Below are 13922 nucleotides of genomic sequence, written 5' to 3' on the forward strand. Positions count from 1 at the left end.
ATAGTTGATAAGCATTCTCATATAATAAATTAAACAAAAAAACTCTACTCCCTTTAACACACATGAAGCTAAAATAAAACGGTTAAAATGTTCGCCTATAAAACAGGAAAAAAAGGAAATGATTTTTAAACAAAAAAATCTACATGTTGTCATGTAATTGTTACAAGATTAATGGCAACTGATAAAATTAACAAATATAATAAAAAAAAAACTCCTCGTTGCAGGGAAATATATTTATGTTATAGTGATAAATAATTGCTTGTTAAAATCGATTGAAAAAAAAACAACAAATTGGATTAAAATTTCAAAAGGCTCATAAAGGGATGATCGTTGCCATTAAGTGGTATTTTATTTATTTAATATTAAAATAAAATAAATAATTCTGAATATAATAAAAATAACTTAACATTAACTCTTTGAATGATTTGTTTGTTTAAAGCGTATTTAAACATATTTATTTTGTTTACATTAACAAATGTTTTAAATTTGGTAAAAGTAAATATTTGCTTAGAATTACTTTTAATTTGACTACAATAAACCCCAATTAATATTAATCATACGCAGTGGGTGTAGTTTAAAAAATAACAAGAGAGCTATGTATATTCGGCTGTGCCGAATCTTATATACCCTTCACCAAATTATACTTTAAAATACATTTTTTTAAATATTTTTAGGTAAACAAAAATTAATTTGTTCAATTGTTTTTCAAAAATTTTTTTTTTTTAAATTGTTTTTTTAATTTTTTTAAAAAAAGGTTTTTTCCAAATTTTTTTAAAAAAAATTTTTTTTTTTTGGAAAAAAATTTATGACAAAAAAAATTTTTTGATGAAAAAAAAATTCGGGTTAAAATATATTTTTCCCGATTTTGACCCATTGTAGGTCCAACTTACTATAGCCTTATCTACATCGTTGCAATGGACTTTGAAATATCTATCATTAGATATCCATATTGTCCATATTAATGACTTAGTAATCCAGATATAGATCAAAAATAGGTAAAAAATCGAGGTTGTCCCGGTTTTTTGCTCATATCTCCGTTATTTATGGACCGATTTTGCTGATTTTAAATAGCAAACTTCTCGAAAGCATGTCTGACAGAATTTTTGAAGATTTGGATCCCGAAGATATCTGGGGTCTTCAGAAAATTGATTTCAACAGACAGTCGGACATGGCTTATCGACTCCGCTATCTATAAGGATCCAGAATATATATACTTTATAGGGTCGGAAATGAAAAATGTAGAAATTACAAACGGAATGACAAACTTATATATACCCTTCTCACGAAGGTGAACGGTATAGTAAAAATCATAACATGAATCAAAATGGACCCACTCAGTGTTTCGCTTGTTGGTTTTAAACTTCAATATTTTCCAAAAAAAAGAAATCATTTGCAAGTATTTATTATAATTCAATTAGGGAATGTTCTCATCTATTGAAATATCCCATTAATATGTCCTCAAAAGCTAAAAAAATACAAATTATCGTAAAGTCTACAAAATTATACCCTGTAGCGTATGATTAATATTAATTAGTTAATATTTTACAAAAAAGAAAATAACTCCCAAACTATAGGGAATATATTTAAAAATTATAATGTTGCAGAAAGCCAACAATATATGGATTATAAATAAATGGAATCATATACAACCCTTGATATAAAAATTGGAGATAAAGATAAATTTAAAAAAAAATTTAATTTACAGCATTTTTTTAAATTAATCGATTTCTATATATACGAGTTGAAAACAATCGATTTGGTAGCCAATTTTTTATTTACAAATCATAAAACGTTTTAATATTGGGTGCATGACTTTAAAATGCATAATTTTTTAAAATGTTTAGCTTTTATTTAGAAACATTTGTACAATGTAAATTTATTCAAAGTATTGACCAATATCATCTTTTTGACAATTCCGAATTAAAAGAAAGTGAAGCGTATCCCAGAGAAAACATTCTGCAAATAGTAGTCGGACGGGGCATGGTCTGGACTATAAAGTGGATGATGCAAAACTTCCTAACAACTTCATTATAAATAGTTTTTAACAGGTATTGCAACATGTAGCTCAGTGTTGTCATGATGGAATATTACGGTTTCATGTCTGACAGCATATTCTGGGCGTTTTTGGACAATGCTCACTTCAAGCGTTGGGTTCGATGAAGGTTCTCTGTAATGAACTGACCAAATTTCAGCAGCTCATCATAGATAGGACCCTTTTGGTCCCACCAAATACAGATAATTACCTTATTGTCTTGGATATTTGGCTTTGGTGTCGATTCGGCTAGTTGGTCGGGCTTCACATGCGATCTCTTCGCTTCGGGTTATTGTAATTGATCCATTTTTCATCTCAAGTTATAATTCGGTGCAAAAATTATTTCCTTTTATAGCTTTCAAGCAGCATTTCCCACATGCAAAATCGTCTTTCAAGCTCTCTCGGCTTCAATTTTTATGACCTCCAATTTCTCTGCTTTTGGCTGAAACTTGCTGCTGGCAAACGTTATGAAATTGCTGCTTGATTAGCTCCCAATGATTTTGCAAGCTTTTGTGTAGCTTTACAATAATCTTTATGGAGTAATGACTCCAATTCTTGGTCTTAAACTTTTTTGGTTGGTCTGAGCGATCCTTGTCGGTATAAAAATCAACCATTTATTTTACAAAAGAAGTAAAAACATATTTTTTAGTGCAGCTGATCTTTGAATGTAAATGCGTCCTTTTAACCTTTTGATTTTATAATAATAGTTGTTGTTGTTGCTGTTGCACAATTCAAGGGTTAGTAGGTAAATTGCAATATTGTCACTCACTTACCTACCAACAAACTTATACAGGGGTTTTCATTATGAGCTTCATATCTTCCATCGAATAGAATATTTTGCATAGACCTGTGAGTGAAGAAAACCTCACAAGAACAAGTCTAACGGGGTCAAATCGCATGATCTTGGTGTCCAGTTCACATATTTGGCATGAGCTGTTTGGCATTGGTGTTCATATCATCCAATTCAGGTTATAAGAAGTTGGTACTCATCGACTTATAGCGCTTACCGTTAACGGTGATGACCTGACCTACGTTGTTCCTTAAGAAATATGGCCAGTCCAAAATCCACATCAAACAGTAACTTTTTCGAGTTGCATTTGCAAGCTATTTGATCTCATCTGGATTAGTATCGTCCCAAATTCGACAATTTTGTTTGTTAACGTAACCATTCATCCAGAAATTGGACTCTGAAGATGAATATCTGAAGAAAATTGCAATGAACATTTCCCGAACAAATCACCCATTTTGATAAAACAATTTTATCATTTGCACGTGTTGTTGTCCATCCGTTGTGATTTGCTAAAACCCACTGAATAAATGACAGCCAACTCGATAGATGTAGCTTCAACATTATGGAAGCTATCAACTGCTAAAGTTCGGAAGTCCCTATTGGAAGACCCTTTACATTGCAACATAAACTCCTGCATACACAAAACACTTTTATGCAACCAACAACAACTGAAACAATGACGTGTTTGTAATTTGTTTTTCTCTTGTTATGCTTCCTCAATCTTTCTCTCTCTCTCCCTTCCCCCCTCTATTAATCTATTCATGTGTGTATATTAGGGAAGTCCTTATTTTAATATTTCCGATGCGAAATTGTTTTCCATCTTTTAAGAACTAAATGCTGAAAGTTTGACCAAAAACGTCTAAAGTTTAGAGGTTGCATATTTTATTTTAAGTTTCGAAAAAAAAATTTCTAAAATGTTGAAAAAATCGAAAAAAATTTTCGAAGCTTTTCTAAACCACTACACAATTTTGATGTATTGTGGTTCCAGTAGTACAAATATGGTCAAAATTTTAAATTCTATGGAGAGGTTTTTATAAAAAATTGTGATTTTTTTAGACTTTTAGCCACATAAAATGTTGTGAAAATGAGCGAATTTGCTTAATTGTGAATAAATTCAAAAATAATTAATCGATTTTTATGATCGATATCACATTTTGTTGCTATTACATGTGTCTTTGCGATAAATTTATAAATCTGAACAATTTCTGCCGTTTTCTATTTTGTATGATTTTTTAAAACAAAAAAAAATTTGATATTTTCATGAAAAAATTAAATTTTTTGAAAATGAGCGAATCAGCATAATTGCGAATAAATTTGAAAATAATCCATCGATTTTTATGGTCGATATCTGATCTTGTTCCTATTACATGTGGTTTGCGATAAAGTAATAAATCTGGATAATTTCTGCCGCTTTCGATTTTTCATGATTTTCTTAAAACAAAAAAAATTGATATTTTCATGTAAAAAATATATTTTTTCCTTAAATTTTTATTATATCTCAGACTCTACTGAGCCCATTGAAACTTAACATATATGTGAAAATTTGTACATAGCATGGGGAAAATGTTTTCAAAATTCAATCATTTAAAAGATGATCATTAACTACTCAATTTTATGTATATCAAAGAAAAAAACTAAAATTTTGTGAAAATGATCGAATTCACTTAATTGCAAATAAATTCGAAAATAATCAATCGATTTCTATGATAGATATTCCATTTTGTTGCTATTATACAGGGCTTTACGATAAAACAATAAATCTGGATAATTTCTGCCGCTTTCGATTTTTCATGAATTTGATATTTTCAAGTAAAAAATATATTTTTTGGCTAAAATTTTTTATTATAACTCCGAAAATGAGCGAATTCACTTTATTTAGAATACGAAAATAAGTCATTGATTTGTACGATAGAAATTTCATTCTGTTCCTATTACATGTGGCTTTGCGAGGCAGCAATAAATCTCAACAATTTCAGCTGTTCTCCATTTTTCATGATTTTTTTAAATCAAAAAATACCTATTTTCATGTAAAAATATATTTTTTGCTTCAATTTCTTATTATAACTCCGAAACTACTGAGGCGATATAAACGCAATATAAATGTTTTCCAAATTCAATAATTCAAAAGAAGAACATTAACTACTCAATTTTATGTATATCCAACAAAAAACTAAAATCTTGTGAAAATAAGCGAATAAGTGAATAAATTCGAAAAGAATCCATCGATTTTTATGGTCGATATCTCATCATGTTCCCATCACATGTGGCTTTGCAACAGAGCAATAAATCTGAATAACTTCTGCTGTTTTTGATTTTTCATGATTTTTTTAAAACAAAAAATTAGCTATTTTCACGTAAAAAATATATTTTTCGCTTCAATTTGTTATTATAGCTCCGAAACTACTGAGCCCATTGCTATGAAGGTTTCTACATAGCATAGGGAAAATGCTTTCAAAGTTCAATCATTCAAAGAAGAATATTAACTACTCAATTTAATGTATATCCAACCAAAAACAAAAATTTTGTAAAAATTAGCGAATTTACTTAATTGTGAATAAATTCGAAAAAAATCAATCGATTTTTATGTTCGATATCTCATTTTGTTGCCATTATATGTGGCTTTGCGACGAAGTAATAAATCTGAACAATTTCTGCCTTTTTCGATTTTTCATGATTTTTTTTAAAACAAAAAAATTTTATATTTTCTTTTAAAAAATATATTTTTTGCTTAAATTTTTATTATATCTCAGAAACTACTGAGCCCATTGAAACATAATATATATGTGAAAATTTGTACATAGCATGGGGAAAACGATTTCAATATTCAACCAATCGAAAGAAGATCATTAACTACTCAATTTTATGTATATAAAACAAAAAAACTAAAATTTTGTGAAAATGAGCTAATTCACATAATTGTGAATATATTCGAAAATAATTCATTGATTTTTATGGTCGATATCCTATTTTGTTCCTATTACATGTGGATTTGCGACAGAGTAATAAATCTGTACAATTTCTGCCGTTTTCGATTTTTTATGATTTTTTTAAAACAAAAAAATTTTCTATTTTCACGTAAAAAATTATTTTTTTGCTTTTTATATATTTGGGTCAAATAAGGACCATCCTAGTGTATATCCCTGGATTTCCTTGTATTTGTGTTTAATGTTAACATGTGTTAGTTTGTTTTATGTTAGTCTGTGTGTGTGTGTATGTTTGTTCTGTAGTATGTTTATGTTATTTAGTTTGTTTACTAATTGGAAATTAAATTACAATTAGTGCTCAGAGCTAAAGTTCAAAATTAGTAGTTTATTTATGCTATTGTTTCGAAAATTGTGTAATTTTTTTTCTTCTTTTACAGTTTGCTTACTCTATAGCTCAGCATACATGTGTATAAATATATGAAATTGTAATTTGTTGTTTGTTGGTTGTTACAAAAAGTTTCTTGTTGAACTGTATGTATTGTCTTTTCTATTGCCCTACTTGTATTGCCTGCCTGTCTGTCTTGTAGTTGAGTTTTTTTTTTTTTGCTAAGACTTTTCTAACAGTTTTATGCTGCATATATGCTATCAATTGTAACTAGTGACAAGTAAATATTTAAATTACAAAAGAACTTGTCTTATAGAGACTCAAAGATCAAGCTAGATACCAGAAATTTGTGCTGCAAATTAAACTATAAGACAAATATAAACAAGGAAACAAACATTGTCTTAAATACACACATAATACAACTTTTAGGGCAATTTCATTTTAAGCCGTTGATGTTTTCAACTTTCTGTAGGTTTTGTGAGTAACAATAAGTTTAAAACAATATTTACTAGATGCCTAAACAATTGTGATTTAATATAACAACCATAATGCAAGTGTTGGCTCCAGATGCATTGATGAGTAGATATTAATGCATTAGTATAATGAATTCAGCTGAACACTTCTTTAATAATAAATTATTGTTTTAAAAAAGAAACAAAAAGGGGGGAAAGATGTAACAAAAAGGAAATTCAAGCAATCAATAAACACAAAAATAACATAAGAATATAGTTACAGTTTTCATTTTGTACAATCCTCTCTTAAAATCACTGATTCAATCAATTATTAAAGATTTAAATAAAACAAACAAAAGAAAAACACAAAAAATTTTATTTCAAACAAATATTTTTAATACTTTTGAAACGGCCTCTCCCCTAATCATTGCTATTTTGTAATACTACTTTAATAGGTTTTCATAGCTATTTAAAATTTTCAAAATATCTCTTAGAGTTTTCAAGTTATTTACGTTTTTGTAAAATAACACATTATTAATATTAATCATACGCAACGTAGCAAAGTGGTATAGGAAAAAGAGGGAAATAAATCTATTACTTCTAAACCCTTAGTCCGATTGTAATTAAATTTGACATGCGCAAAGAAGGAGTGTCATCCAGTATAAGTTTAGAACTTGGACCACATGGGCCCACCAAGGGTGTGGCCACGGGTCCCCAAAGTATGACCCCTCGGGTATGTTCAATTTCTAAAACGATTCTATTTCTTCGTATGTGTTCCGATTTCAAAAAATGTGCATATCGATGGCTTAATATAAAAAGGCTCTAACTCGTGTTTTTTTTTGTAAGTCCACATTTCCGTTTATTTCGATAAATGGGCCGATCATATATCATAATTAGCCAAAAAAATCTCGACTTAAAAAAACACGAGTTAGATCCTTTTTATATTAAGCCATCGATATGAAGAATCTTTTCATCGAGCTATCAATTATCTCTTATAACTTAGGAGATATTCGTGTTTAAAAATAAAATTTTCAAAATTTTTACCCAACCTACTTAATTTTTTTGATAACAGCGGGTACAAATATTTCACGATTTTCTCCATTTTTGTTCTGTTGGACTACCAACAAACGTATATGTCAAACAAAAAAAGAATTGAATCAAAAGTTATTTGCAATTGGATTTAAAAATGTAAAAAAATTCGATATTTAGCTAGGTTTTGGGAAAAAAGTTCTTTTTTCCTTTTTGAAGTTATCCAAAAAAAATCTAAGAAGATGTATTACGAATTGATATATTTTAAAAAGCCAACTTTACGCTAATTATTTTAAATGAAAACAATTTTGAAAATAGTTGACAACGAGGGGTCAAGGTCCAATTCCAAGGTCAAATTGTATATTCGATATATAAATATAGTAACACATTTTAGTTGACCCAATATGTTTTTAATTGTTTTGTTAAGGGTTCCGATAACCTCGCCCCTGGTATAGATATTATAGCTAAAAAACAAACAAAAAATTCATTTTAGGGATTTTTCAAAACTTTTTGGAGAATTGCGGAATTCATGCTAACAAATTTCAAAATTTATTTTTATTTTTCAATTTCCAATAGAAAACCCTATATCACTGTAAAATTTCATTAAAAAATATTCATAAATAAAAATTTAATTTCAATTTGAAAAATTTTGATATTTGCAAAAACTCAAAAAAAAAACACTTTTTGTCATATTTTTCAAAAAAGTATTCCATGAATTTTTTAATTGTCAAAAGTTATAAATATTTTTGAAAATTAGACAAAATCCCCTATCCACTCATATATATACATGTGTACCTTATATTTTTTAAGTGGCAAATTAATTAGCGGAAACTTAACAACTCGCAGATAATGTAACTAACCTAGAAATTCATAAAAAAGTAAGTTTGCTATAAGGCAGACATGTTCATGTTCTTTAATAAATCCTTTAGAGATCCAGAACATATTAAGATTTTAGCATTGCAAACAAATACTATAGAAGTCTTAAATTTGCTACTCAAAATTAAAGGTTTAAACATAAGAAAGAGCAACCTAACAAATATTTTCAAAACAATATTGTTTAAATACGATGAAAATATCTTAAAAACTTTAAACATATACCAACTAAATTCCAATTAAGGCTTATAATCATTAATATTATTTAACAATTTATCACGAGGCGTATGATTGATTTTAATTAGGACTGATTTTACAAAACACCATATAACTCTAGTACTATAAAAGATATTTTAAATATTTCAAAAGCTTATGAAAGCCCATAAAACATATCTTTCGTATCTTTAGAAATTATATGAGAGAATGGTACAAAAACAGTTAGTAATTAAAATTTTAATAAAAAAAAAAATTTAATATTTACAAAATATTTACAAAATCGGGCCAATTACACTCTGCTACAAAATGACACTTTTTGACAGAACTTGAAAAGTCACCTAATGGAGGTTGTAGGCCTAGGTGAGCACATACTAAAACCGTTTTCAAAGATTTTGAAACACCCTCAAAATTTTGAGATATTTTGAAAAAACGGTTCTAGGGTAGGTCGTAGTACTTTAGTACCTCTAACTCAGTTAAGGCTTATTTTACAAAAAAACTAAATAAATCTTGATCTATTAAAGATATTTTAAAGACTTAAAATGCTAATGAAACCTTATGAAAGAAGCTTTATGAGGATTTAGAAAAATTATGAGAGGAAACAATAAAATTTTCTAGGAACTCAAGTTAAAAAAAAAAATTTAACAATAAATTTTTAATATGAATTGCTAAACATTTTATAATTAAAGTTTTTTCAAACAAACAGGCCTCGGATTACCAGTCATTTGCAACAGTTTCAACATAACAATGAAAACTCCCAAATAGTTATAAGACTGAATTTTTTCAAAATTAAGAAAACTTTATAAAATCGTTTAAAATCAACAAATTTTCTATTGTACTACATTGCGTATGATTAATATTAATTCGGACCTATTTTACAAAAAATAAAATAACTAAAGAAATAGAAGAGATATTTTTAAAATTTCAAGTGCTACTGAAAGCTAGTAAAATATGCCTTCAAATGGTTTTAAAATTATATGAGACGGAAGAACATAGATTTTTAGAAATTCAAGTTGAAAAAATATATATTTTTTTTAATTTTTAGAATTTTATATCCAGTCATAAAATTAAAAAATATGTACTAGAAATCATTTATATTTTAAATGATTTATATTATTAAATTACTAAAAAAATCTATAAAACAGCTAGTTTGAACAAAACTAGGCAATATATCAACATTTTGATTAAAGTTTTGTGTTTTTTGAATGTTGTTTTTTTCATTGTGGCTTCAAATCCAATTCCAAAAGTAGAAATATACAAAGAAATATAACATTAAGGGTCCTCATGTAAACGCTTAAAAGCCTCGCAAACTGTGCAATCTGTGCATTTTTACACTCTCGCAAATGAAATGTCAAAAAATTTATGGAAATTCGTTTGCACAACTCCGATAAGTTTGCGCGACAATTTAGACTCGCAAACTTGAATTTATTGTGCATTTGATGAATCAGCTGCTTTTGTTTACTTTTATTTATAAGAAATAAAAATCAAATAAAATATAAAAATTTTGTGCATGTGAAAATTGTGTAACTTTGGAACAGAATGATTGTATTAAATGACATTGTGTATGAAAACATTAACCAACAGCTAGAGCATAAACAAAGTCCTCCAAACTATGTATACCACCGTTTGTTCCAAAGATTTAACTTTCATTCAATATTTTAAAATTAAAATTTATACAATTTGAAAAAAAATTATTAAAGCTTTTGTTGAATTTATGTATTTTTATTTGACAAATATAAATTTTCTGTATAAACTTGCACAAAATTGAAAAGGTGGGTTCATGAAACATGTCGCGCAAATTTGCCCATTTGCACAAATGGGAAACTTAAGCGTTTAAATGAGTACCCTTATTAAATTTTTTAACTAAAATTTCAATTAGTTTTTTTTCTTAAAACTTAGTCACTTAGCTCTAGAGGCTAGCAATATTAGAGTAACCAAAAATGTAAACCAAACTAAAGTTCAGCAAAAAATTTACAATATTATCTTACAGCATTAGAATATCTTTCTATCGTTTACAACACATACTATACGCATGCACAGACACTAAACAATATGATATCAAAATGCCAAAGAACAACGTATAAAGTCTATAGAAAACAGTTTAGTAATCAACATAAAACCTACATGACCTCTATGCCACATACGGCCATATCAGTTTTGTAGAACAGAAAAACCCCTACCCAGCCAAACAAAACATTTACTCCATAGGACATGTAAAGGCATAAACTAAAGAAACGTACGTAAACTAATTACTTGGCTCGCATTTCTCTTTAGGTTTTACTTTTTTGCAAGCCACTTTTTTCCCCTAGTTTTTTTTTCTGGTTCAAACATGATTTTAGCCTCTAAACAAAAGAAAGTTTTTAGCCAGTCTTTCACACTGCAAAATTTTCCATTCAATATCCTTAACACACACATACTAATTTTACCAAAAACCTAACCCAGCCATACACAACTCTAAACAGTATATTTTTTCACATTTTCCTTTTATTTTCTCTATTTACAGCCTGTTGGTATTTATGCCAAGAAATATGAATGGGCAGCACGACCCTCTTCATCGTCGTCGAATGGCGGTGGCCTGCATTTAGATTTGCATCCACCACCAATGCAAATTGGTGGAGATTGTTCTTTGTGGATACGCTCGGCCACATTGGATTTTGATGATGGCCTGTGGGAATGTCAGGTGACGGCCAGTGATTTTACAACACAGGATGCTTTAACCAGTCAACCAGTACGCTTAGTTGTACGTGGTAAGTATGATACAGCAGTCATATACATATAATAGCTTTGTGCGTGGCACTTTTAATGGTTGCTACGATCAGCGTTAGTGCTGCCATTAAAGGTATACGAGTTGTAGCAAAGAAGTTTGAAAAATAGATTCTCAACAAAAAAAAGAAAGAAACAAAACAAAGCACAAATGAAATTTGCATTAGCTTGAGTATAACAACTTGAAATCTTTAAAATTAGCCTTAAAAATTTAAAATTTGTAGTTTCTTGTTAATTAGAAATTTCAAAATACAGCTAGCAGTTATTACAGTTTCTCTATTTTATTTATTGAATCTACCTTTTTAAGAAAGCTATTTATTGCTTAGGAGACTTAGGCTTTATTGTAAAGTAAAATAAAAAAAAATATTTTTTTTTTCATACCTATGGCGTATGATTAATATTAATTATAGCTATTTTTATAAAATTTGCTATATTTCCGAGATTTATGGAGTTTTTATATAAATTCTATGTATTTGAATAGAAAACAGTTCAAGCTATAAAACTAAATTTCAAATAATAACCTACTTTATGTTTATGTATGGAAAAATCGGCACAATCTCAAGAAATTTAAAAAATATTTTTTTTTTTTTGATTAACTTCAAAAAGTTGTAAGAAATTGAGTTTCAAGAAGCCAAATATAGGTTAGAAATTGCAATTTCCAATTGAAAACAAAGATTCCAGGTTGCTTTACTTACACAAACAAAATTTTAAAAAGCACGAACCAGTTAATTTATTAAATTGTCTTAAAGATATTAATTCTGTTTCATTCTAAAGTAAAATAAACAATTACTTTTCTATATTGATTATGAGTATTTTTAATAAAATTTCTGAACATCATTACGTTCTAAAAATAATTGAAAAATGTAAAAGGAATTTAATGGTCTACAAATATAGCTAAAGGTTTTGATCAAAATAAAGATGCTTGTTTATATTATTTAAAAAAAAAATAATCTTAAAAACAAACTTGAAGAAAATAAAAATAGATTTGTGCTTCTTTCAAATTTGAAGAAAATTATCTTAAAAACAAAACATAATAAAATATATTTCATAAGTTGGAAATTTTAATAAATATTGCTTCAATTCTTATTTTTGCTCAACATGTTGTTATATTTTGTGTAAAGTTTTGCATTCATGGTGAATTTTTATATACAAAAAAATCAGTTTAATTCATTTATTTGTGCTCTATTCAAATATTTTTAAAGTGTTACAATATTTCTAAAACTTTTCGAGTTATAGCAATTTTTGCAAAAGTACTCATAATTAAATATTAATCATACGTCTTGTATATGAAAAAAGACATTTTTATTTTTCTCCAGAATAAAGCAGATTTTTGGCAAGACTAATATTTCTAATATATTTAAAACATAAACCAATTACCTATATTCAAATAAATGAGTTACTACAAAGGATTTTCATAATTAAAATTAATATTTTACTTTTTTTTTGCATACAATTCCATTTATGAAGATATTTTTAATACAATAATATTAAAAAGTAACTCTATTTTTCCTCATTTCTATGACTGGATGAGTATTCTATTTAAATTCATAAAGTTTGTTCAAATATTCCTAAAACTTTTCGAGTTATAGTAATTTTTGCAAAACTACCCCTAATTAAATACTAATCATACGCCTTGTATATGAAAAAAATAATTTTTATTTATCTCTAGAATAAAGCAAATTTCTGTCAAGGCTTATATTTCTAATATATTTAAAACATAAACCAATTACAAATAATAAAATAAATGAGTTACTACAAAGGATTTTGATAATTAAAATTAATATTTTAGTAACTCTCTTTTTCTTCATTTCTATGACTGGATGAGTATTCTATTTAAATTCATAAATTTTTTTCAAATATTCCTACAACTTTTCGAGTTATGCAAATTTTTGCAAAAATACCCCTAATTAAATATTAATCATACGTTTATGAAAAAAGTAATTTTTATTTTTCGCTAGAATAAAGCAGATTTTTGCCAAGGCTTATATTTTTTAATATATTTAAAACATAAACCAATTACCTATAATTAAATAAATGAGCTACTACAAACGATTTTCATAATTAAAATTATTTTTTTTTTTTTGCATACGTTTCCATTTATGAAGATATTTTTAATACAATAATATTAAAAAGTAACTCTCTTTTTCTTCATTCCTATGACTGTATGAGTATTCTATTTAAATTCATAAATTTTTTTTCAAATATTCCTAAAACTTTTCGAGTTATATACATTTTTCCAAAAATACCCCTAATTAAATATTAATCATACGCCATGTATATGAAAAAAGTAATTTTTATTTTTCGCTAGAATAAAGCACATATTTGCCAAGGCTTATATCTCTAATATATTTAAAACATAAACCAATTACCTATAATTAAATAAATGAGCTACTACAAAGGATTTTCATAATTAAAATTCCTTTTTTTTATACAATTCCAAATATGAAGATATTTTTAATAC

General features: G+C 27.2%; 1 protein-coding gene across 1 annotated transcript in view; it reads left to right on the forward strand.

Annotated features, from left to right (window-relative positions):
• Positions 1-13922, forward strand: part of LOC135964177 (hemicentin-2-like) — a 291111-nt gene that overhangs the window by 207781 nt on the left and 69408 nt on the right. Inside the window, exon 3 of the mRNA XM_065516291.1 lies at positions 11202-11445. Within this exon, the coding sequence (XP_065372363.1) occupies positions 11202-11445 (244 nt within the window). The remainder of the gene's footprint in view (positions 1-11201; positions 11446-13922) is intronic.

Source organism: Calliphora vicina, chromosome 1 (genome assembly GCF_958450345.1).
Source record: "Calliphora vicina chromosome 1, idCalVici1.1, whole genome shotgun sequence".
Taxonomy (NCBI): domain Eukaryota; kingdom Metazoa; phylum Arthropoda; class Insecta; order Diptera; family Calliphoridae; genus Calliphora; species Calliphora vicina.